Here is a 26,058-nt window from a genome sequence, read left to right as displayed (position 1 = left end):
CATGCATCCCATATCTCTGACAAGTTCCTATACCCTTGTTGCTGTAAGCGGGGATTGGGAGGAAACATTTACAAGCAGGGGCCAGGGAGATGAACTATTACAGGCTGCCTGTATCCATTGGAGACATAGGTGCCAAGCCATGGATGAATTTACTATTCCCCATCCAATTGTCAAAATTACACTTGAATTGGGTTAGGGAAGAACTCTGCTTCACATGGATAGGGAGCCTGTTCCAGAGAGGGGATAGTCTCTGGGATACATACCTGTCTCTCCAGCAGGTTCCATTTATATCATAGACAAGGTTTAGGTCTTTAAAATGGGTAATTCTGGTGCAGTTTGCTTTGTGGATAAGCAAGAGAGCCATCAGGATGGGGTCCAACAATGCCTTATATGACAGGTATAGATTTCTCTTCAACAGCCCACAGGAGACAGAATACAGGGATAGGACTCTGAGGTGATCTGCATAGGACATGTTACTTATGTCCTGTATACTTTTAGTAAGGAATGCATGTAGACACTACAGTTGCATTCTACTCAATGACATGACTGATGAATGACGAATACAGTGGAATAATGACTTTCTTGCACCTAGATGCCCTACCTTTGTTTATAGGTTGTACAACATAGAATGATTCCCTCATTACTACAGACACATGATAGCCAAAGGCTAAATTACTGTCTACATGTGTCCCCAAGTCCCTGAGTACTGGGTTGACTTTTAGGTGTGTGCTGTCAATATGATCATTACCAGGGGTGGATGACTTCCCAAAGGATACTATTATGCATTTCTTGGCATTTAGTTTTAGTCTAAGGCTCTGACACCAGTTATTTGTCTTGTGTCAGCCCTTCCTAGAAAACATTAGTGTCAGTGGGGGGATTTTGTGACTGCTCATAATTTGCAATCATCTACAAATTTGGTCAGCCAGAAGCCCTTCACATTAGCCTTGACTTCTGAGAAGTAAATGGCAAAAAGGAGCATTCCCAGGACCAATCCCTGGGCACTCCGATGGTGACTGGCCTCTTTGTAGAGGGGGACTCCAGAATTCTAACTTCCTGGGCCCTGTCTGTGAGCAAGCTGACAATCCACCAGGTGACATAAGAGTTTATACCTAAATTCTTGAGCTTGCTAACAATGCCCGAGTAGGATTTTGTGTCAAATGCCTTGGCCAGGTCAATGCAGGCAGTATGAACCATTTTGCCATCATCCATTGCCTTGGTGACCTTCCCAAAGAAGTCCACCAGGATGAGTAGGCATGAGCTGCCCTCGTCAAAACCAAAATGGATTGGGTCCGCTATCTGGAGGTTTCCTGTGTCATTATTTATCATTTCCATGATAATTCTTTCCATGGCTTATGGGTCTGTATTTTCCAGACTCTGTAGATGGCCTGTCTTTGTGAAGAGAGATGGCAGTTGCTGTTCTCCATTTGTGAGGTATGAAGCCTGTTTGGAAGCTACAGTTAAACAGTGATTCCAGAGGGCCTGATAGGTCATGTTTCATGTTGTTTAGAAGGCAGCCTGGGATATTGTTTGGGCCCATCAATGCATTGTCCTTAGCTTTAGACAGAGCATTGAGGACCAATTCCCTACTGATAGCAGGGAGAGTTATGTTTGAGGATGTTTCCTGAGGGAAGGTTGAAGGGGAGTGAGGGGTAAAGTTGGAGTGAAATTTGTCGGACAGTAGATTTGCTATATCTTTTGGCTCAGTATAGGTGGCTCCATTAACAATGAGCTCTGCACACAACTGTGCATTGCCTTTGAGGTTGTGGACATAGCTGAAGAATGCATTGTGGCTGTCCTTTACCTGGGAGGCCACATTTACCTCAGATTTGACTTTGATAGTCTTTATTTGTCCTCTGAGTTGTTTGTTTAGTTTGATGACAGTGCTTTTATCTTGCTGAGTGCTACATCTTCTAATTTTACCATGATTTTCTTCCTTCTATTATACAGCCTATTGATGCTGTGATTATACCAGGGTGGCTTGTTTTTTGAGTTTGTTCTCTACTTATTCCTGGTAGGTACAACTGCCTCTATGCAGCTATTGACATGCTTGTGCAGAGTTCCAGTGAACAGTTCTGTGTAGGCATCAATGTTCTCAGGGTTTATGGAGGCTTACATTTTGTCAGGTTATCACTTAATAGTAGGCAGTTAGCCTTGAAGCAGTTCCTGAACATTCCAGAGTTATCTGGGGTCCTGTGTTTTATTTTTATTTCAAAGGAGATCATTATGTGGTCTGACCTTACCTGGGAGGACATTACACTAGGGGTTGTGCAGAGCTTTCCCAAATTAGTGAAGACTAGATCCAGTATGGTTGGCGTACTAACAGTCTGGTCCAGGCAGTTTGTGTTTACAATATCCAGGAATCACTGTACCTGTATGTCTGATGTTGCAACTGGATTCCCACTTAATAGTGGGGTAATTAAAGTCGCCCATGAATATGGTATTTGGTTGAATGATAAAATTTTCCAATAAGTTTAAATACATTTTATGCGTTTTCTGGGTCATAGAGGGAGACTTATAGCTTGCAAGGAAGTGGTATGGGATTTTGGCTATGGCGATTTGAATGTGGAAAAGCTCAGTTGCATTCTCCTGCTTGACCTGCCTTGAGGTATATTTATTTTTAATTTAAATGAAGTCACCTCCACCTTTACCCCGCCTGTGTAGTAGCTGTCCTTCTCTTGTCTGACAATGCCATGCTTCATCCTCTTGACTCAGTGATTCATTCAGTCCATTCTTCCTCTTCATTCTTTCTCCGTGTTTCCCAGACTGGGGATCTCATCCTTTGGTCCTTCAGGAAAATACAAGAAATGAAGTTGCCCAAGACCTTGAAATGCAGTTGCCCAAGACCTCATCATTATATGCTGATATGGCTATATGTCATCATTCTGCCCAGGGCTTTCCCTCCCTTTTGCTTAACTGCTGTGACTGTGTATTTCAAGAAGCTGTGGAGGTGCCCATTGACATTTTGAGGACCATAACTGATGCTTGGAAATGCAGAAATGTAAATGTTAATTAGGGAGAATGATGCAGAAATGTAAATGTTAGTTAGGGAGAATGATGCAGAAATGTAAATGTTAATTAGGGAGAATGATGCAGAAATGTAAATGTTAATTAGGGGGAATGATGCATGGAAATGCAGAAATGTAAATGTTAATTAGGGAGAATGATGCAGAAATGTAAATGTTAATTAGGGAGAATGATGCAGAAATGTAAATGTTAGTTAGGGAGAATGATGCAGAAATGTAAATGTTAGTTAGGGAGAATGATGCAGAAATGTAATTGTTAGTTAGGGAGAATGATGCAGAAATGTAAATGTTAGTTAGGGAGAATGATGCAGAAATGTAAATGTTAGTTAGGGAGAATGCATACCGAGTCAGCAGTCGTACCTTGAAGTATTCTCCCTATTTCAAGTTGCAGTGATCTCAGAGTTAGTATAATATAAGTAGCAAAGATGTATGTTTGGGGGTGGGTGGGGGATGGAGGGGTAGCCCTCCATTGCACAATGCACCTTAATAGTGTAGCAGAACAGTCCAATATTCACTATTTGTTGCTTGCTTGGACTAACAGTACTAGGCCTTGTATGTCCAGCAGATGGCTAGCCCTTGGCCCCTTGTTTTATTCCCACTGCCAGTTACTTTTCTATCATTGTTTTCTCCAATCTGATCTCTTTTATTACCCATTTCCAGTTCATATGTACTACCTTATTTCAGTTTTCCCTTTCTAACCATCTTTTATGCACCTAGTCCTTTTTCTTTGCAGCTACCTTGACTGTTCTTTTAAACCACGTTAATATATTTTCATTCTCTCTCTTTGCTGCTTTTCCTTAATTATTTTTCATTTTCTGACATTATTCCCTTTACTCACAGTTCTGACATCTTCGTGTGTGTGTGTGTGTGTGTGTGTGTGTGTGTGTGTGTGTGTGTGTGTGTGTGTGTGTGTGTGTCTGTGTGTCTGTCTGTGTGTGTGTATGTGTGTGTGTGTGTCTCTGAGCATGTTTTGCTTTTCCTTTGCTGTTTATCTCTCAGTGCCCTTCATGAAACTTTACTAACCGATCTTTCCTATCTCTGCTGTCAGTTAGTAACCACCAGCCACCATCCCTACAGTGCCTTGTACCTTGCATAAGATTACTCTGCCATTGTTCACAAAGCCATACAATGTAGCACTCCATCATGTAATGTGGAATTTAGTTCTGTCCTAGTTTAGGTTTTAGTTCCCTTTTTGCTTTGTTTGAGCATTAAGCACTGCTGACTACAGATCTTGCGGCTGTGTTCTGTGCTGCCTCTGCACTGCTGACTACAGATCCCATGGCTCTGCTCTGTGCTGCATCTGCACTGCTGGCTGCAGATCCCACAGCCCTGCTGTGTGCTACCTCTGCACTGCTGTCTACAGATCCTGTGGCTCTGCTCTATGCTGCCTCTGCACTGCTGATTCCTGTGGCTCTGCTCTATGCTGCCTCTGCACTGCTGACTACAGATCCCACAGCTCTACTCTTTGCTGCCTCTGCACTGCTGACTACAGATTCCGCTGCTGTGCTCTGTGCTGCCTCTGCACTGCCAACTACAGATCCCACAGCTCTACTCTTTGCTGCCTCTGCACTGCTGACTACAGATTCCGCTGCTGTGCTCTGTGCTGCCTCTGCACTGCTAACTACAGATCTCACGTCTCTGCTCTATGCTGCCTCTGCACTGCTGACTACAGATCCTGCTGCTCTGTTCTGTGCTGCCTCTGCACTGCTGACTACAGATCCCACAGCTCTACTCTTTGCTGCCTCTGCACTGCTGACTATAGATCCCACAGCTCTACTTTTTGCTGCCTCTGCACTGCTGACTACAGATCCCACTGCTCTGCTCTGTGCTGCATCTGCACTGCCAACTACAGGTCCCACAGCTCTACTCTTTGTTGTCTCTGCACTGCTGACTACAGATTCCGCTGCTGTGCTCTCTGCTGCCTCTGCACTGCTGACTACAGATCTCATGTCTCTGTTCTATGAAGCCTCTGCACTGCTGACTACAGATCCTGCTGCTCTACTCTATGCTGCCTCTGCACTGCTGACTACAGATCCCGCAGCTCTGCTCTGTGCTGCCTCTGCACTGCTGACTACAGATCCCACGGCTCTGCTGTATGCTGTCTCTGCACTGCTGACTACAGATCCCATGACTCTGCTCAATGCTGCCTCTGCACTGCTGACTACAGGTCCCGTGACTCTGCTCTTTACTGCCTCTGCACTGCTGATTACAGATCCCACGGCTCTGCTCAGTGCTGCCCCTACAATGCTGACTACAGATCCAATGGTTCTGCTCTATGCTGCCTGTGCACTGCTGACTACAGATCAAGCAGCTCTGCTCTGTGCTGCCTCTGCACTGCTGACTACAGATCTTGCGGCTCTGCTCTGTGTTGCCTCTGCACTGTTGACTGAAGATTCCCACAGCTCTGCTCTGTTTTACCTCTGCACTGCTGACTACAGATCCTGCGGCTCTGCTCTATGCTGCCTCTGCACTGCTGACTACCGATTCCTGTGGCTCTGCTTTGTGCTGCCTCTGCACTGCTGACTACAGATCCTGTGGTTCTGCTCTGTGCTGCCCCTGCACTGCTGACTACAGATCCCGTGGCTCTGCTCTGTGCTGCCTCTGCACTGCTGACTACAGATCCCACGGCTCTGCTCTGTGCTGCCTCTACAATGCTGACTACAGAACCAGTGGCTGTGCTCTGTGCTGCCTGTGCACTGCTGACTACAGATCAAGCAGCTCTGCTCTGTGCTGCCTCTGCACTGCCGACTACAAATCTCATGGCTCTGCTCTATGCTGCCTCTGCACTGCTGACTACAGATCCCACTGCTGTGCACTGTGCTGCCTCTGCACTGCTGACTACAGATCCTGCTGCTCTGTTCTGTGCTACCTCTGCACTGCTGACTACAGATCCCGCAGCTCTGCTGTATGCTGCCTCTGCACTGCTGACTACAGATCCCACAGCTCTCCTCTATGCTGCCTCGACACTGCTGACTACAGATCCCACAGCTCTGCTCTGTGCTGCCTCTGCACTGCTGACTACAGATCCCATGGCTCTGCTTTATGCTGCCTCTGCAATGCTGACTACAGATCCAATGGCTCTGCTCTGTGCTGCCATTGCACTGCTGACTACAGACTGAGCAACTCTGCTCTGCGCTGCCTCTGCACTACTGACTACAGATCTCATGGTTCTGCTCTGTGCTGCCTTTGCACTTCTGACTACAGATCCTGATGCTCTGTTCTGTGCTGCCTCTGCACTGCTGACTACAGATCCCACTGCTCTGCTCTATGCTGCCTCTGCACTGCTGACTACAGATTCCTGTGGCTCTGCTCTATGCTGCCTCTGCACTGCTGACTGCAGATCCCATGGCTCTGCTCTGTGCTGCCCCTGTACTGCTCTCTACAGATCCCGCGGCTGCTCTGTGCTGCATCTGCACTGCTGACTACAGATCCCATGGCTCTGCTCTGTGCTGCCTTTGCAATGCTGACCACAAATCCAATGGCTCTGCTCTGTGCTGCCTATGCACTGCTGACTACAGATCGAGCAGCTCTGCTCTGTGCTGCTTCTGCACTGCTGACTACAGATCTTGCAGCTCTTCTCTATGCTGCCTCTGCACTGTTGACTACAGATTCCCACAGCTCTGCTCTGTGCTGCCTTTGCACTTCTGACTACAGATCCTGATGCTCTGTTCTGTGTTGCCTCTGCACTGCTGACTACAGCTCCCACTGCTCTGCTCTATGCTGCCTCTGCACTGCTGACTACAGATCCTGCGGCTCTGCTCTGTGCTGCCTCTGCACTGCTGACAAAAGATCCCATTGCTCTACTCCTATGCTGCCTCTGCACTGCTGACTACTGATCCTGCAGCTCTGCTCTGTGCTGCCTCTGCACTGCTGACTGCAGATTCCGACTACAGATCCATCAGCTCTGCTCTGTGCTGCCTCTGCACTGCTGACTACAGATCCCACGGCTCTGGTCTATTCTATTCTGCCTCTGCACTGCTGACTACAGGTCCCATGGCTTTGTTCTGTACTACCTTTGCACTGCTGACTGCAGATCCGGTGGCTTTGTTCTATGCTGGCTCTGCAGTGCTGCCTACAGATCCTGCAGATGTGCTCTATGCTGCCTCTGCACTGTTGACTGCAGATCCCACGTCTCTTTTCTATGCTGCCTCTGCAGTGCTGACTACAGATCCCGCAGCTCTGCTCTGTGCTACTTCTGCACTGCTGACTGCAGATCCCGTGGATCTGCTCTGTGCTGCCTCTGCACTGCTGACTACAGATCTCGCTGCTCTGTGCTGCCTCTGCACTGCTAACTACAGATCTTGCGGCTCTGCTCAATGCTGCCTCTGCACTGCTGACTACAGATCCCACGGCTCTGCTCTGTGCTGCCTCTGCACTGCTGACTGCAGATCCCATGGCTCTGCTTTATGCTGCCTGTGCACTGCTGACTACAGATCCCACGGCTCTGCTGTGTGCTGCCTCTGCACTGCTGACTACAGATCCTGTGGCTCTGCTCTATGCTGCCTCTGCACTGCTGACTACAGATCCGGTGACTCTGTTCTATGCTGCCTCTGCAGTGCTGACTACAGCTGCAGGTCAGAGTTATAATCCCTTGTCCCCAAGCATTTCATCAACTTTAGACTACACTCAGTGCCTTCCAAGGCAATTGAAATCTTACTAACAGTAATTAAAACTTGTCTAAAATTATTCTACACACACACACACACACACACACATATATATACACACACACACACACACACACACACACACACACACACACACACACACACACACACACACACACACACACATACACGCACACACACACACACACACGCACTTTTTCCAAAAATTGGAGGCAAGTGATAACTCTCCAGTATCAACATGCTCTCACCAGTTTATAGTAACGTTGCCATCTGGCAAAACTAAGAACACAAATGACTGTTTAGCCTTAAAATGCACCAACCCTTAAATAAGTCAGTGCTATCGTTTAGCTGTGAGCAACTAGTCTTCGGTAGGTGCGTACCAAACAGTCAGTAGTACAATTCAATGCACAAACTCTCAAGTTCATAAGTCAATACATCACCAGCTGCAATAGTAAAATTCTTTAGTTCAAATGAATAAAATAAATAATTTCATCTGAAAAGTTCATGCACAAACATTTTTGAACAGAGATATACCATACAGCACATTTTAACTATATACTATTCTTACCTATCTGCTGATACATTTCAAGATCGATAAAGTTCTTACAAGCCTTTTTTTCTCTATGTATGTTTCAGCAGGAAAAATGCAGCAATTCTCATGCAAATAATCTAAGTATCAAATAAGTCCCAGACAGGATTTCCTGTCGGTGTCAGTTTTGAATTTTGGAAGAACCTTTGTTGTTTCTACAATTACATACTTTTGGGATGAAAGCTCCAAATAAGGTACCGTCCTTTGATCTCAAATAGCCTGTTCAAGGACTATTAGGCATCAATCACTGCAGAGGTGTGCACAGCTGAGGAGCAGAGTTAGTTTCACTTTCCAACTGAAGCATATTCCCACAGTGGCAAATGTACATTTTTTTATATATAGTTCCCCATCTTTATTTTAAGCATTACACATTTACTGAAAAAGCAAGTATAACACAGCCTCTTTTATGTTTTAAAAAATGTATTTCATTTTTCTTAATTCAATACAGCTTTAGTATATTTTAGTTCACTTCTCCTCATTTCTGTTATGAAAGAACAGTTTTCCAGCTTGTTAGATCTTTTCATATTATTAAGTAGCTCTTGCATACATTGTCTATGCTTGTGCAATTCCACGTTTTCATCTGCAGTATTTGCTCAGTGTTGCTGGTTCACCAAAGGTCTTTTGTTCACCGACTACCCTCGTTTGGACACAATTATGTCTTCCTTTACTGTCCCTACTATTTTTTAACTATATTATATTGATACAAGTTTTAACTTATTATTACATTATTACTTCATTGTACTTACATGCTTATACCTGTATAGAGTATCTTACACATCTTCATGACACACTGTAATTGTGATTAATTCTAATAAGTAGTATTGTCTTACACTGAAATAAAGCTTTTATCACAGGATTGTACAAAAAAACAGTTATTCCATTGTGGATATTTCTGGTAAACAAGTGTAATTAATTAATCAATCGTTCATTAATTTACTGATATGCAAGTTCTTTACTGGTAGCACATCTACAGCTCTGTCATTCTTGTATCTATGGGATTCTACACTAGGTGAGATGGGGAAGACCCCCTTGTTATTGAGATGCTATGCTTGTGACAGGTTGGCATGCTTATGTTGTGGTTATGGAGACCTTCTCTATGTGTGCTGGTGATATGATGTGCTATAACAGCATTGCTCTACTTACATACTTTAACACATTGCAAGATGACAGTTCTGCCTCACACACACATACACCCACACACATGCACATACATACATACACTATCATGCACCCATAAGCACTAACACATGGATGCAGTCACAAATACACACATATGTATACACATAGGCTGCTGTGTTTTATGGATGTCACTTAGTTGGGAGTTCTTAACCACTCAGATTTACCACCTGTACACACCAACCAATTATTTCCATTAGAGGAGTGTTCCTGTCCCACTGCTTGATGTTTCATCATCAGAGATGAGTTCAAGTCTTTGAAATAAAGCATAATGAGCCAATGCCCTTTCTCTTGGCCCTAGCAGTCCCATATGCTGTTTGAATTGTTTGATTAGCTGCAGAATTTATTGTACATTATCTCGGCTCTTGATTCTGAGCAAGTTCATATTTCTGTATTTTTTTAATTTCTCCAAATCTTTTGGGTTTCTAATACCATGATTGGAATGGACCCCATTCCTAAGTCAAAGTACAATTAAAGTTTATGAAATTAGTATTGTTTCAAAATCTTTAATGTTAGCCAAAGGTCTCTTCGCAGCACCCGCAGTGTGCCCAGTAATGACTCCTGCAGTTCCTATGGTGTTACATATATTAGTAATATATCCAAGTATTATTGTAAATTCTTTTTTATAAGACCCATTGCCCCTACTACTACTGGAACTGCCCGAGTATCCTTCTTTCACATTGCCCTCATTTCTGCCTTCAAATCCTGGTATTTTATGACTTTGTGTGTCTCTGTATGTAAGACTCTGTAGTCACTGGGTGTAGCAATTTCAATAATCAATGCTACTTTTGTCTTCTTTTTGTGGACTACTATATCCGGTTTTCTCGCATCTATTTTTTGAACTGTTGGTAATGGATGATCCCATGTGATATAAACTTAATCATTTTCTATGATACTTTGTGGCTCGTGTTTCCAATGTTTTTCAGCTACTTCAATATTATAATGTTTGTACAATCCCCAGTGCAACAGTCTTGTCACATTATTATGCTTTTCAGTGTACAATCTTTCTGCCAGTAGTATATCACAACCAGTTACAAGATGTGAGACTGTTTCCAGTTCTGTTTTACAAATCCTACATTTGTCCATTTCTACCACATGTTCAATAGACTTTATAAACCAACGTGTACGTAGTCCACTGTCTTGGAAAGCTAATATTAACCTTTCATCTTTTGTTTTAAATTCACCTCTCCTTAACTATTCCTACATTTGATCCTGATCAACCTAAGGATGTTCCAAGACTTTCCTATACTTGCAGCTATATTTATGCATTTTCCACATTTCTTGCCTTCTCATCTGATCCTTCACCCTATATTCTTTCTTTTGCTTTTTTGGCACATTCAGTTGCCGCCTGATTTTTATCTACTTCTGGTTTGATTTCCATTCCTGCTTGACACAGATATGCTTCTGCTAAACTAAGCAGGGAAGTCATCTTAGACTTTCTCCTCATGTTTAAGAACTTTCACTACATTTGGGTCTTGTGAAATCAACAGGTATGTGTGCAGTCTCACGATTACAGATCTATATATGTAATGAATTTCGAGGAGGCCCATACCTCCTTCAGAACGTGAGATATATAATCTTAGTATGCACTGATTTTTATAAATCAGTCGATGTGCATGACGCATCCTTGTTTTCCTATCTGACCTGTCCAACATGTTTTGGGGCCAGTCAGTCACTCCAAAGCTGTAAGTTAAAATGGGAAGAGCAGATTGGTTTATAGCTTGGACTTTATTCCTAGATGTCAGTGCTGTTTTTAGTATTAATTTAAGTCTTCTAAAATAGTCCTTACTGAGTTTTATTCACATTTGTTCATGTTTTATTGTTGATCCTTCATCAATTCCCAAATATTTATACATCCCCTCTTGCTCCAGTTCTTTTATATCACCTTCCTGTCCCAAACTGATGTTTTTTGGTGGTTCAGGTTTCGTGCTTTAATGGTTGCTTTTGCACATTTATCAAGACAAAATGACATTCTTATATCATCTGAAAAAGTATGGCAGTTACTATGAGGATTAAGGCTGTAAATTATTAACAACTTACTTCCTGTGATCCAGGGTTTGATTCCCTAAGCCTTCATTTGCTTACTGTGTGACCTTGAACATGTCATTTAAGCAAGCAGTGCTTTGAGGCAATTGGGAATTTTGGATTGGCTCTTTAATGGTCTCCTGGACTACATTCTTAGTAACCGCCTATGAACTTAAAATATTAAACTAACTTTCTCTCTAGAAAAAGAGAAAAAAATGAGCAACAAAAAAGTGTGCGGATTTCTTTACATTTTAATGGAAATGACCATAATGGTAATTAATGTTAAACAATGGGATTTAATACAAACATATTTTGCAGCATTTTATTTTGAAAACAAGTTCCAATTTCAGTGTGGCAGCAAACTGTGTAATAAATTTTGTATTACAGAAAGCCAACTTGCATCTCACCTCTCTCCAGTCTGTTCTGCAGGTTGTTCGAATTACATTTCAAGACACTCAAGGGGTAGCACTCAACCAGTCTGCTTTTGTTGAAAAGGGGAAGGATGCTGTCACGATTTATGTAACATCTCAAACCAACCATACAACAGCAGTACTGTTCGATGGAAGAAATGTGAGTATTGTTAATCAAGTTAAACCTGACGATTGCAGACCCAAAATCTCTGCCGTGCACAGTACAGTACTTTCATTCAGCTGAATATCATAATGCTGCATTTCTGTTAGTGTAAACTGCAAGATATAGACACAGAAGGTATAGAGCTATTGATGTGGTGAAGGACTGACAGGTTTAAATCTAGGTAGCAGCTTGTCCTGTTAGAGAACAGATATTTGAAGCGGGGAAGTACCAATATAGTCACTTATGGTCATAGAACAAGCTTTGTTAAACATCCAAATTACTTGTTTGAGAACTGAATACTTCTAAAGGAATGAGATTTCAAAACTTTCCTACAAATTCTGCTTATAGTGGCATCAGATGATATAGCAAAACTGAAAATCTGAATGCATTTAAACACACTTTGATACTTTTAAACTTAAGTTTACTAATGACTCTGTGTGATTAGGGAACAAGTAAAGTGAGAAACTCCAGCTATAAATTGTATAGAACTGAGGAAGACATTTAGCACCATACCTCATGAATGAACTACTGAGTAAGCAGATCATAATAAATATTATAAATAAGGAAATATTTGGTTGTGTGAAAAGCTGACAAAATTGCAGCACATAACAGAGAGACATAAATGAGATCCACTCCCTGAATATTTCAGGCATCCATACTATGATATAACTACATTGATATTTTTCTAAAGCATTTACTTCTGAGGGACCATGAACCTTTTAGCAGAGGACACAAAGCTATGCAACATGGTACCTGTACAAGAATCAGTCATAGTTTTACAGACTGGTCCTTGGAATGCCATTACTGAATACAAAAAAAAGTTGAGGCTCTCTTCTGATTCTTGTTGCAACTCATGGTTGATATTTTTAAGGTAGGGGTCCCCCACACACACACACAGTACAAGCCTTTGCAGATTAACTTTGATGTATGCTAAGTTATGTTAACTTTATTTACTGAAAATAATCCAAAACATCCAAAGGTAAGACACTTGACTAGACTGTGATATATTTAAAAGTGGTAAAGAGAGCAACAGAGAAGTTATATTTGATAATTTAGGTAAACAGTGATTGCAAAGTTCAAAAAACAGAGAAATAGTCAGGATATAATGTTTTATTCCTACTGGAAATACTTTGAGAATTTTTTATAGACATCATGTGAATGGCTTTGCAATGAAACATCGACTCACACAGTGCCAAGGAACTACAATGCCAACCACAAGTGCCAAAAATAAGAAAAGGACAAAAATATGCATACTGTACCATTTTATTTTGCATTGAAACAAGCCACTCTAAACCTCATTGTGGAAAGCAAGCCCAAACCTATATATATATATATATATATATATATATATATATATATATATATATATATAAAGTAAGGTCTTATTTTTTAACACTCTACATATTCGATTTACTGAAATCTCGATCATATGGTTTCGACCATATGAAATTTGAGATTTCAGTAATTCGATTATGTGAAGTGTTCCCATACATATATATATATATATATATATACATATATATATATATATATATATATATATATATATATATATATATATATATATGGCACTTACGTATTATTGCAACCAGATTTTAGCATTTGCGACCTTTGCATACTTCCACACAAACGAGACCATGAAACACTGTAAGGTGGTGCTGTGAGTCAGTTTGGACTAACTTTGCATTACCTTCAGGAAGGCAAAACATTTGAGAAAACCCTCTTCCTATTTTCAGCGTGCATTACATTTACACGCTTGAAATGTCATGCCTGCTGCCGTTCTGACGAATGGATTTCTTTTGCGTGTCTGGAGGGAATCCTTCAGAGAAGGCAAACACACTCACAGTAGTGATGGTTTTGGTCCCTTTTTTTGGATGGGGGAGGCAATTTAGAAAGATATATTCAGGTGAAAATAAAAAAGCTGCTACCATCCACAACGTACAGGAAGAAGAGCATGTCCAGCAGTGACACGTATTTGGAAGTGCACTTAGTACCTGTAATAAAGAGGCGATTTTGAGTTTCAGTCTTTATTTTAAACTATGTCCAGTGCTTCACAAACAGAGACACTTTGTTACCACCAGAAGTGAAGGCATTCACTGCAGTTTATGTAAATCAGCAGTTTGCCTGACCTAAGAAGGGCAGCAATCCCTGAACTTGAGAATTTACAGTCTGCTACCATCGTGGGGTGTATTTGATTATGTGCTTTTCCAGTAGCTGACATCGTCCTTTGAAATGCAGGTACTGCAAAGTTGAGCTTCACTGTGGAGTTACAGGAGCAAAGAGGTACAAATTTGCACGCTCTCTTCTCTTCCTGGCTCATACCCACAGTGACAGAGTAATGTTTTCTTCCTTACCGACCCCTTTTTAGCTGAAGCAGCCTGTTTCTTCACACACATACCGAATTATGGCAGTGCGGAAATCTGGTTGCGATAATGCGTAAGTATATATATAGTTCCCCTTTAAAATGTCAATTTCCCAAAACATCATCTCACTTAACAGTGAGTTGACAACATTGAAATGTCAAAAGAGCAAACTCCTGGAAAGGTGAATTTTGCCTCTGGGAAACTAACCACTTGGACACCACTGATAACGTTAGCCCTTTCCTCCACTGTAGTGCAGTCTTGGAGTTCGAATATTTAAGTGTGTGTGTGTGTGTGTGGGGGGGGGGCAAAGCCCCCCACTTCAATGGGTTTAATTTGTTTAGTTTTGTTTTTTTTTTTGTTCGTGGTGGCCGAGTGGTTAGTTTCCCGGAGGTGAAATTCTTCGTTCTTGGAGTTCTTTTGAAGTTTTGATGTTGTCGTCTCACTGTTAAGCGAGATGAGGTTATGGGAAATCAATGTTATGAAGTAGAACCATATATATACACCAATTACACATTGACACAAACATAAATGCACCCACTATCAGAGTAGACATACTTCTCATATCAGAACTTCGATTATCAGTGATCTAGTTGTTAAGGATCCATTCAGTTGCTCTTCCTACTGTCTTTATTTTGCATTTCATAAGTGGGGGGCTCTCCAAAATGTTCTGAACCTAAAAGCTGGAGTTTTAATGTTATCATGGATATCTGTCCTGTGTAATGTTATCCTTTATAAAAGTGAGGAAGATTGTCAGAATAGGACTGAACCATTTAGCTAGTCATTTTATCAAAAGCATTAAGAATTCTTTAGTTACATTTTTAATTAATGTGCTTAATTTCCTATTACAGAATGGTTATCTACCTTTGGACTGGAAAACTGCTAACATTATATCAATACTTAAGGATGGGTATTCTGATATTTTACTTAATCACCATTCCATCAATTTTATACATTCGCCATCAGTAAAAAACTATTTTACTACAAATAAAAGTTTAAGCCAGTCAGAGTTACAAATAACTTACAAAACAGGGAAGTAAAGAATATTTATAGATTATTTATGGGAATGAATGAACTAAAACATTCTTAAAATGAGGTCTTTGAAGGTGTGCACATTAAGAGAAGGCAAGTTGTGTTTGCTTATGCTACACGGGTTGTCTGAGGTAATATGTTTCGAAGAGCTATCTACATTTAGAAAAATAAGAGGGGTGTTTCAGATGAAAAAGGAAGAATGCCTGTAATTCAGGAACTTTAATTTAGAATGCGGGGTTGGGGTGTTGTGATTTTGTAAAGTAGGACCTGAGTGGAAATGAGATCTTAGATGACAGGAAGAGGGTTTTTCTGGTGAGTTTTGTTGCAAGGGAAGAGTTTGTTCCTGCGTGGTGTAGTCTCAAGTGAAGCAAGCATAGCAGGAGTCTGCTGTTTGTTTTACTGCAAACTATTTGGATTTACTGGGAGTGTAACAGTAATGTTCTTAAAGGGAAGACTAGATGATGAATCTGGCTATTTCATTTATAGTACTTTGCAAAGTGACCATATTTTTGGAGGAGGCTCCCATTTTCCCATTATACTAGAAACCCTCCCTCACCCATTGCTGCTCTGGGCAGATTGGAGAGGAAGGGGAATATTATTCTAGCCCAAAATATTGGGTTGATTTTGTTTTTTCTTTTACCTTTATGAGATTAGAAGTTGAGTGTTTGGTCTAGACAAATACTCGGATATTTTAAGGCAGAGAGTATGTCATTTGGGATGTTACATAAATCTTTAATATCCAGGGGTTAATGGTGATTTAGCATGTTTCTGTTGAGTCCAAGACTCATGTTTTTATGGTTTAGTAGTAACTTATATTTTTGCAACCAACTATTGAGTGAGTGAAGACCATTCTAAAGCTGGGTTTGGGTAACAGAGTAAGAGGGGGTCTAATGTAAATACAACCATATCAAAGTCATATAAGACCAGAGGAGTAAGGGGGAGGTTATATGGTAGTTTGTTAATAAAAAATGAAAAGAGGAGAAAAGTACATGTGCAGCCAAAAATGAAAGTATCAGTAGAAAATCTTTTTAATTCTATAAAAAGTATATGACCAAAACTTATGTATATAAAGACATGAGAAAAATGTATGAACTACGTCGGCATCTTGACTTCCGCAGCCTTCACACATAGCTGAAGTAATCAGTCCAGTAACTACCTTACAGAAACTTAAGGTATTGCTCTTGTAAAGAAGGAACATCAACAAGATAAAATAAATGAAAGCTGTTTATTAACAGTAATTTCTTCTTCACTCACCCTAAACTGCCTTACAAATTTTTATATTCCCTTTCTAACTCTGTTTTATGTTTCACATATTGAGAAACTACCTAATATGAATTGGTTTGACTGTTTTGTGGTCTAGATTAAAATCTTTTGCGGTACGTTCATATGCAAGTACTAGGATAGTGGCCTAAAAGCCTTTACAAACCTTTCCAATAATACTCAGGATAATGTAACATCATATCTTAACTCTCTAGATCTGAGATGGGGTAGTATTGGGCCAGTGGGTCTTTGGGTGTTCGAGCCCTGAGCTATTTTACAGACTGCCACTGTCCAAAAGGATATGGGCAGTACCCCATGAGGGAATTTATGGCTCCCTTTCCATTTATCCATATTCTTTTTGAAGTGAGTGAGGGGCGAGCTTTGTTTTAAATGGGAAGTTTATTCCATAGATAAGGTAGCCTTTGGGATACAAATATGTCTCTCCAGTAAGTTCTGTTAGAGTCACAAATAAGGTTCCGGTCAATGGAACACATAACCTTGCATAATTTTTCTTGCGAATATGTAACATTTTCATCAGGGCTGGATCAGAGAAAGCCTTGTAGGTCAGGCATAAATCGCATAAGTCACCTCTTAATAAATGATATGCGATGGAGTAAAGAGATAGGCCCTTTAGTGGGTCTGCATAAGACGTGTCTTGCGCTTTGTTTTTTTTTTTTTTTTTTTTTTTTTAGTGAGAAACGTCTGGGGCCACTCCAATTGGTGTAAGTTTCTGGTGAGCTACATGTAGTAGGGAGCATTATACTTAATTATGGACCTCATGAGGGCTGAGTACAATGGCAGTATGACTTCCTTTGATCTTGATGCCATGCCTTTACTTATAACTTGAGCCACACAGAAATATTTCCTCACTACTATAGTTATTTGATGGTCAAAGTTTAAGTAACTATATATCTGTGTTCCTAGGTCTCTTACCACTGGGTCTAGTTTTAGGGGTGTGCTATCAATATTATAATTTGCAGGGATATCTGATTTACCAAAGGGTATGATTACACATTTTGTAGCATTTAAGACCATGGTTTTGGCACCAAGTCATTTGTCATTTTAGGCCTGTTTTTAGGATGTGAACTTTATTTGGGGATTCAGTGATTGCTTCCAGGTTACAGTCATCAGCAAACTTGGTGAGCCAGAGGCCCCCAACATTGACCTTCACTTTAGAAGGTTTATATATATCAGGCATGGTCCCAACACTAACCCCTGTGGGACACGGCTAGTAATAGCTTTCTTATCACAAGTGGATTCATCTGTCTGGACAACATGTGTCCTGTCAGTGAACCAGTTGGCTATTCATCTGACAATGTACTGTAGGGGTTTATGCCTATCTCAGTAAGTTTATCTATGATTCCCAAGTGTGGGATTGTGTCAAAATCTTTGGCCAGGTCTAAATAAGTAGTGTGTACCATTTTACCCTCATCCATTGCCCTGGTGACTGTCTTGAAGAAGTCCACCAGATTGAGCAGGTGACTCCTTCCATTGACAAAGCCAAATTGAGTCTGGGCTAGTTTTTGGAAAGTTCCTATGTCATTATTGATCAGGTCCCTGGTAATTCTCTTTGTGGCCTTGCAGATAAAACTGGTCAAGCTTATAGATTTGTAGTTCTGTGAGTCAGTTGATGGGCCCCCGTGTACAGAGGAACAACTGTTGCAGTCCTATATTCCTCTGAGACAAAGCCTGTCTGGAGGCTGTAGGTAAAGAAGATTTCTAGTGGCCCTGGTAGATTCTGTTTTAAGCTATTTAAGAAGCATTCTGGAATGTTGTTGGGACCCATGGAGGCTGTGCTTTTGGCTTCATCAAGTGCAGTAAGGATCTGTTCCCTCATAATGACTGGTAGGGGGATGGTTGCAGGTATTTCTTTGGGTGTGGTAGGAGATGATTGGTGGTGGGAATTTGAACTGAACTTGTCAGCCAGCATGTTTGCTATAGTTTCAGGCTGGGTGTAAGTGTTGCTGTTCATGATTAACTCAGCATGTTGCTGGGTGTTTTTCCTGAGGTTACGCACATAATTAAAAAAAGAAAGGTCGTGCATTATGGTTATCTTTCACCTGGAAGGCGATCTTATAGTTTCATAGGTTCATAGGTGTTTACTAGGCTAATGACCACAAGGGCCTTTTTAAGCCTAGCCGTGCATCCCAAATCTCTGACAAGTTCTGATACCCTTCATAGGTGTAAGCAGGGGTTTGGGAGATGAACCATTTACAGGTTACCTGTGCCCATTAGAGACATAGGTGCTAGTCCAGGGATGAATTTCTGGTTTCCCGTCCAATTGTCCAGGTTGCACTTGAATTGGGTTAGGAAGAAAATCTGCTTCACATGGATGGGAAGCCTGTTCCATAGATGTGGTAATCTTTAGGATACATACCTATCTCTCCAGCAGGACCTATTTATATCACAGGCAAGGTTTACATCTTTAGAATGGGTAATTCAAGTGCTGTTTGTTTTGTGGATATGCAGGGGATCAGTGACCTATATTTCGGGCACAGATCTCCCCTCAAAAGCCTGTAAGAGACAGAATACAGGGATAGGGCCTTAAGGCGGTCTGTATAGGACATTTTACTTATGCCTTGAATTATTTTAGTGAGGAACCTCTGTGGACGTTCCAGTTGTTGGATATGCCTGGTTAGGTACATACCGAAGGGGGCATTGTATTTAATGATAGGTCTGATGAATGCTAAATAAAGTGGAACAATGACTTCCTTGGACTTAGTTTATAAGTTGTGCAATACAGAATGATTTCCTCACCAATATAGGCACATAATGGTCAAAGGCTAGATTACTAACTATGTGTGCCCCTAAGTCCTTGACTGCTGGGTCAGCCCTAAGAGGTATGTTATCATTATGATAGTTACCAGGGATGGATGACTTCCCAAAGGATACCATTATGCATTTCATGGCATTTAGTTGTAGTCCATGGCTCTGACACCAGTTGCTTGTCTGTGTCAGCCCCTTCTGGAGAACCTTTGTGTCAGTGTGAGATTCAATGACAGCTCCTAATTTGCAATCATCTACAAATGTAGTCAGCCAGAGACCACTGACATTGGCCTTGACTTCTGAGAAGTAAATGCCAAAAAGGAGCAGTCCAAGGACTGATCCTTGAGGGACTCCACTTGTGACTGGCCCTTTTGTAGAGGTGGACTCCCCAGTTCTAACTTCCTGGGTCCTGTCTGTGGGCTAGCCAGTGGGTGACATACGGGTTTATTCCTAACCGCTTGAGTTTGTCAACAATGCCCAAATGGGCACAGATCTCCCCTCAAAAGCCTGTAAGAGACAGAATACAGGGATAGGGCCTTAAGACAAAACTCCCTCTCTAAACAACATTCTCACCTCCTGTTCAAATCTATCATCCCTTAGGTCATCCAAAATTAGTCAAGTATTGACCATCAAACCTAACAACTCAGGAGGGGATGCTCTCTATGCCAATTCCATTGGCAAGTTATGGAATGCCCTTCCAAGCAACCTTAGACAATTGACCACTCTGGACCAATTTAAAATTCACCTCCGAGCGTTTCTAAAAACCCAATGGTTATGCCCATGCCCTAACCCTGATTAATATCCCATGCCCATGACCCCATACGGCCTAGACTAGCCACTATGTCACCCAACGCAAATGGGTCACCTTATAACCTTTACAACCTATCTTACCAACTCCTTTCTTCCTAGGATTCCATCTTTTTTTTACTTACTTATTGTTCTAATCCAATATTAGAAGCGTACCAACTTATTGTACTAAATGTCTATTTTCTGTTGTATTCCTTGAATATTTGCTCTTGTACCACTATTCTTTGGAACTTTTCCAATATCTTAAGAGTATTTAACGTATTATACTAAATGTTTCAATTTCCATTGTAATATTTGTAATATGTGCTCTTGTACCTCTGTTCCTTGGAGCTTTTCTCCCCGGGCCTCCACTGAAAACGGATATGTATCCAGCTGGACTATCCCGGTCAACAAATGTAAAATAAAATAAAATAAATAAAAAAAATAAAAAATTGTGTCAAATGCCTTCGCCAGGTCAAGGTAGGCAGTGTGAAAAAATTTTGCCCTTATCCATTGCTTTGGTGACCTTCTCAAAGAAATGCACCAGGTTGAGTAGGTATGATCTGCCCTTGATGAAACCAAACTTGGTTGGGTCCAGTGTCTGGAGGTTTACTATATCTCTATTGATTATCTCCATGATAATTCTTCCCATGACTTTACATATAAGACAAGTGAGACTTATGGGTCTGTAGTTTTCAGGGTCTGTAGATAGCCCACCTTTGTGCAGAGGGATGACTGTTGCCTTTCTACATTCATGAGGCATGAAACCTGTTTGGAGGCTACAGTTAAATAGTAATTCCAGAGGCCCTGATAGGTCATGTTTCATGCTATTTAGAAGGCATCCTGGGATATTGTTTGGGCCCATTGATGCAGTGTTCTTGGTCTTACAGAGAGCATTAAGAACCTGTTCCCTAGTGATAGTAGGGGGAGTTATATTTGATGATATTTCCTGAGGGAAGGTTGAGGGGGAGACAGGGGTAAAGTTGGAGCTGAATTTATCAGCCAGGAGGTTTGCTATATCTTCTGGATTAGTATAGGTGGCTCTATTTACAATGAGCCCTGCACACAATTGCATCTTGCCTTTGAGGTTGGGGACATAGATAAATAATGCTTTGTGTTTGTCCTTGGCCTGGGAGGCCAAACTTACCTCAAATTTGGATTTGGTAGACTTTATTTGTCCTCTTGAGTTGTTTGTTTAGTTTGATGAGAGTGCTTCTATCCTGCTGCGTGCTGCATCTCCTAATTTTTGCCATGATTTTCTCCTCCTGTTATACAGCCAATTGAGTTTGTGATCCCACCAGGGGGGCTTGTGTTTTAAGTTAGTTCTCTACTTATTTCTGGTGGGTACAGCTGCCTCTATGCAGCTATTAACGTGCTTGTACAGGGTTTCTGTGAACAGTTCTGCATAGGCAGAAGTGTTCTCAGGGTTTATGGGGGCTAGGAATTTTCCCAGGTTCTCACTTAATAGCAGGAGGTTAGCCTTAGAATAGTTCCTGAATATTACAGGTTTAGCTGGGGGTCTAGGTTTTATTTTTACTTCAAAGGAGACCAGTCTGTGGTCTGACCTTACCAGGGAGGGCATTACAGTAGGGAGTGTACAGCACTCTCCCATATTAGTGAGGACCAGATCCAGTATGATTGCACCCTTGGTTGGTGTATTGAGTATCTGGTCCAGGGAGTTTGTGTTTACAAAATCCAGGAATCCATGTGCATGTACATTTGGTGTCGTACAGGATTCTCATTTAATAGTGGGGCAATTAAAGTCACCTCATAGTTTTCTTTAGCAGATTTGACCAGCTCTCTGATTTGTTGTTTAGACTGGTGAGTGCCTTTTTGCACTATTTTGTCTGTTCCTTCTTGGCTTTGGAGGGGATTTTTTTCTTTTGCTGAATAATCTATTTATGCTAGGGGTCCACCAGCGTGGTTTATTTTTGCCAGTAATCATAGGTTTGACTCAGAGAGGTACTGCAACCTCTGTGCAGCTATGAATGTGGTTGTACAGTGGTTTTGTGTACAGCTCAGAGTAGGCCTCAGTGTCAACCAGGTTCGGAGGGGCTTGGAAGTTTAATAAGCTATCACTTAGTTTGAGGTAATTGGCCTTAGCAAAGTTCTTAACAGGTTTGGAGCTTGCTGGGGGTTCTAGCTTAGATTTAATACTAAAGGAAATAATTTTGTGGTCAGATCTTATAGGGAGGAATTAATGCAGAGGAGGAAATTGCATACCCCCCATGTTCGTGAGTACAAGGTCTAGTTGCTCCAGCGTGTTTGCATCAACCAAGTCCAAAAACCTCTGAGTAAGTAGGTTATGGGTTGTATAAGTCTCCCACTTCATGGAGGGGAAGTTGAAGTCACCCATAAGTATGGTGTTAGGCTGAATGTTAAGAGATTCCAGTAGGTGTAGGTAGGAGGTGTGGTTTTTCAGACTCATGTTAGGGGATCTGTAACTAACAAGGATATGATAGGATGTTGCACCTATGATTAGTTGGGCATTGAGCAGCTCTAGTGAGTCATTTTGTTGGACCAGTCTAGCAGTGTACTTGTCCTTTATGAACACCGAGACACCGCCTCCCTTTGTTTTACCCTGAGCTGAGGGGGATCAAAATGTATGAAAGGCATTGTAGCCTTTAGTAGCGTGGGTGCATTCTATAGTTCTGAACCCTGTTTCCGTGACTTCACATATGTCTGTGGTGTCCTTCTATTTCTGTGTTGCAGAAATTCTTAACCTTTGGGATTCCCCACCTAGGCAACCCGAACATCCGGCCAGTACACAAAAGACTTTTGCTACTGCATGGTATGTGGGACATTCCACATAGCAAGGCAGGCAATGTAGGCCTTAAAGGTGACGTCAGCACTTACCATTCCTCAGAACTTCTCTGCTGCCAGTCTGACTGACAGCTTCTACCATTTGTCTGATTGCCAAGTATTTTCAGATGACTGCCCTTTTGGGGAAATCTCTGTTTTTTCTTTGCTGCTGCATATTTTTGCATTTGATGTCATCTAGGAAAAGCAAGTGTAGTTGTGGACATCAGATTCCACACAAAGACAGCAACAATCAGTGTTTGTTTTGCCCAGGGTCTGAGCATGATTACAAGTCTTGCCTGATTTGCCAGGCATTTGTCCCCAAGACTCTTCATAGTCATTTGTTGGCCTTGAGCTTTTACCTCAAGAACCAATGTCTGAAACAGCTTTTGGTATAGAGGGCACTGTGGGTCTATCCAATGAGCCACCAAAGAAGGCCAAAAAGGTCAGACCCAAATCTTCGGCTGCACCTCTGGATTCGGATGTTCCTCTTGAGGTCAGTTAAGGCCTGGAGGCATGTTCGAGCTTTAGTTCACAACCTGCAGTGGATACCATTTTGGAAGACATTAGGGTGGGTGGCACTAGCATGTCTGCAGAGGCAATGCAGATGTCCGTTCAGGGTGATAAGAGGGAATCACGGCCCACTATCTTGGATGTCCTAAGCAGTGTTCCTCTAGCCCCTCCAGCTCCCCCATCTATAGCAATCCCTTCACCTGACATAGAGCCAAGTCATACATTGGCTATTTCTTCATAAACTAGGGTGGATCTTCCTGATAAAAATAAGCAGAAGCAGAAACATATTTCCTGTACCCAGGATCCTTCTCCTGATTGGCAGGCCTTCTCACAGGGAATTTTGAATGCCTTCATGGCTTTAAACCCATCCTCAGGCCTTCCACCCATCTCTGTCCCTTCTCCCACTCCCAGGAGATCAGTGGAGGAACAGCAGGCCTCTGGTGAAGAAGACGACTCTTCTTCAGCTGATGAATCCTTGTTCTACACTTCCCAATTTGAGTCTCCCCTGGGTTATGCTTCCCCTGAATTAGATTCCAAGAGTGGAAATTCTCCTGAGGAAGATTTTTCCATTGGAGAAACTATTTCCAGGATGAGAGATAATTTCAAATGGGAAAGTAGTCAAGTATCTGAAGTAAAAAAGAAATATTACAGCTTGTTGCAGATAGATTTTCCTTCTTCCTCAGCCAACCTTCCTGTTCTCCCTGCATTTCTGAATGGCTTTCTCTCAGTGTCTAAGAGTCCAGATTCCCAACCTCCGACACCAAAAAGGCTTGACAGATTCGATAAGGTCCCTGAGGACAGTAGGTTCTTTTCAAATGTTCTCCTGCAGACCCTGTAGTTCTTTCTCTCTCTCTCTCTCTCTCTCTCTCTCTCTCTCTGCAGACAAACTGTCCAAATTGCTTCCCTATACCAATCTGCTCCCTTCAGACATGGATAGTAAAATGATGGAAAGGTTAGGGAAAAAAGTGTATACCTCCTCTACCTTGGCTTTCAGAGCCATTAACTACCAGACCCACATGTCTAAATATGCCCTGATTTGCTTTCTCAAGCTTCTAAGCTGGTATCAGACATTCCTGATGTTCCAGCCAAGGCACAGCTTGCCTCTCTACTGTCCACCTCAGCCCAGGTGCTTAGACACTCTGTTACATGCTGTTATGATGCAGCTGAGGTATCAGCAATGTAACAGCTTCAGGTTCTGTACTTAGGAGGTACTCAGGGTTTGACTATAGCCTTTGCCTGAAGATGTTAAGGCTAAAGTTATGGATGTACCTCTGGACAATGATGCCCTTTTTGGTGCTGAAGCTGCAGCCTTGTTCAAGTCCTGCATGACAAAGGGAAAGAACTTAACTCATTACACCCGAGTGATGCCTCCAGGTACATCTGCAGTTAATTCCTACTGACACCAATAGGCATGAAATATTGCTTGTTCATATTTGCATCAATAATTACTAAACCATGCTATGTACAAGGTTTTAAAATATTTCATCTTAAAGCTTACACAATGGCAAACTATTTGCCTCCCCAATGAACAAATAACTTCCAAAGTTTTGTGCCAGAGTTCCAGATCCTCTGGTATGTTGGGGATGACCTATCCTTCTCATGGAAGGGGATGTTTCTTTATGCACCACCCCCCTTTCCCACTCATCCAAAAGGTCCTGCTGAAGATACAGCAGGACAAGCCAAAGATCTTGTTGTTGACTCCCTTTTGGCCATAGCAGCAATGGCTCCCTCTTCTTCTGCATTTAGCCAAGAGAATTCATCACAAGTTACCCCACAGAGTGGATCTTCTCACACAAGACGACAAGGGGTTGCTTATCCATCTACACCTGACTTCTCTGAATCTAACTCTGTGGGTGATAGGCTTTTGATCCCTTTTCAACACCTTTTTTTCTGAAGATGTGCTTCTAGTCTTGCAGGAGACTAGGAAACCCAACACTAGGAGATCCTATTTCTCCAAATAGAAGAGGTTCTCCATCTGATGTCTAAAGAAAGACCTAGATCCATTTTCAGTGGACATTCCAGTGGTTCTTTCTTGTTTGTATGAGCTACTTAAAGCAGGGTTGGCCTACTCTTCTGTTAAAGCCCATCTGTCAGCCATTTCATCATGTCTGCCTTTATCTCCTCCTCTAGCTTCTAGGTTGGAAGTTAAGCTCTTTCCCAAAGGCATCCTTCACATTAGACTTCCCAGGAAACCTGTTCTTCCTCCCTGGGATCTAGATGTTGTCCTGGAAAAGTTCACTTGGGCACATTTTCAGCCTGTAGCATCAGCTTCCTTAATTTTTTTTTACTTGGAAAACAATCCTGTTAATAGCCATCACTTCTGCCATTAGAGCTTCTGAACCCCAAGCCCTTATGGCATGCCATCCTTTTCTGATTTTCCACAAGGACAGGGTATCTCTCTGTACTAACCCTTCCTTTATGCTCAAGGTGGTTAATGACTTGCCCCTAAATGAATCTATTCATTTGCCCATCTTTTTTCCTAACCACTTCCTTCCTTGGATGTGCAGAGACAACTCCATTTTTATCTG

General features: G+C 41.8%; 1 protein-coding gene across 3 annotated transcripts in view; it reads left to right on the top strand.

Moving 5' to 3' along the window:
- BRICD5 (BRICHOS domain containing 5) overlaps positions 1-26,058 on the top strand; it is a 174,556-nt gene that overhangs the window by 10,263 nt on the left and 138,235 nt on the right. For 2 of the 3 annotated variants that reach the window (XM_044089100.1, XM_044089099.1), the window contains exon 3: positions 11,859-12,011. The exons of the other annotated variant lie outside the window; for it this stretch is intronic. In XM_044089100.1, coding sequence (XP_043945035.1) covers positions 11,859-12,011 — 153 coding nt within the window. The remainder of the gene's footprint in view (positions 1-11,858; positions 12,012-26,058) is intronic. 3 annotated transcript variants of the gene reach the window in all.

This window comes from Protopterus annectens, chromosome 12.part0 (assembly GCF_019279795.1).
Source record: "Protopterus annectens isolate FY-2018-M chromosome 12.part0, PAN1.0, whole genome shotgun sequence".
Lineage (NCBI taxonomy): Eukaryota > Metazoa > Chordata > Ceratodontiformes > Protopteridae > Protopterus > Protopterus annectens.
This window is presented reverse-complemented; position numbering and strand designations above follow the sequence as displayed.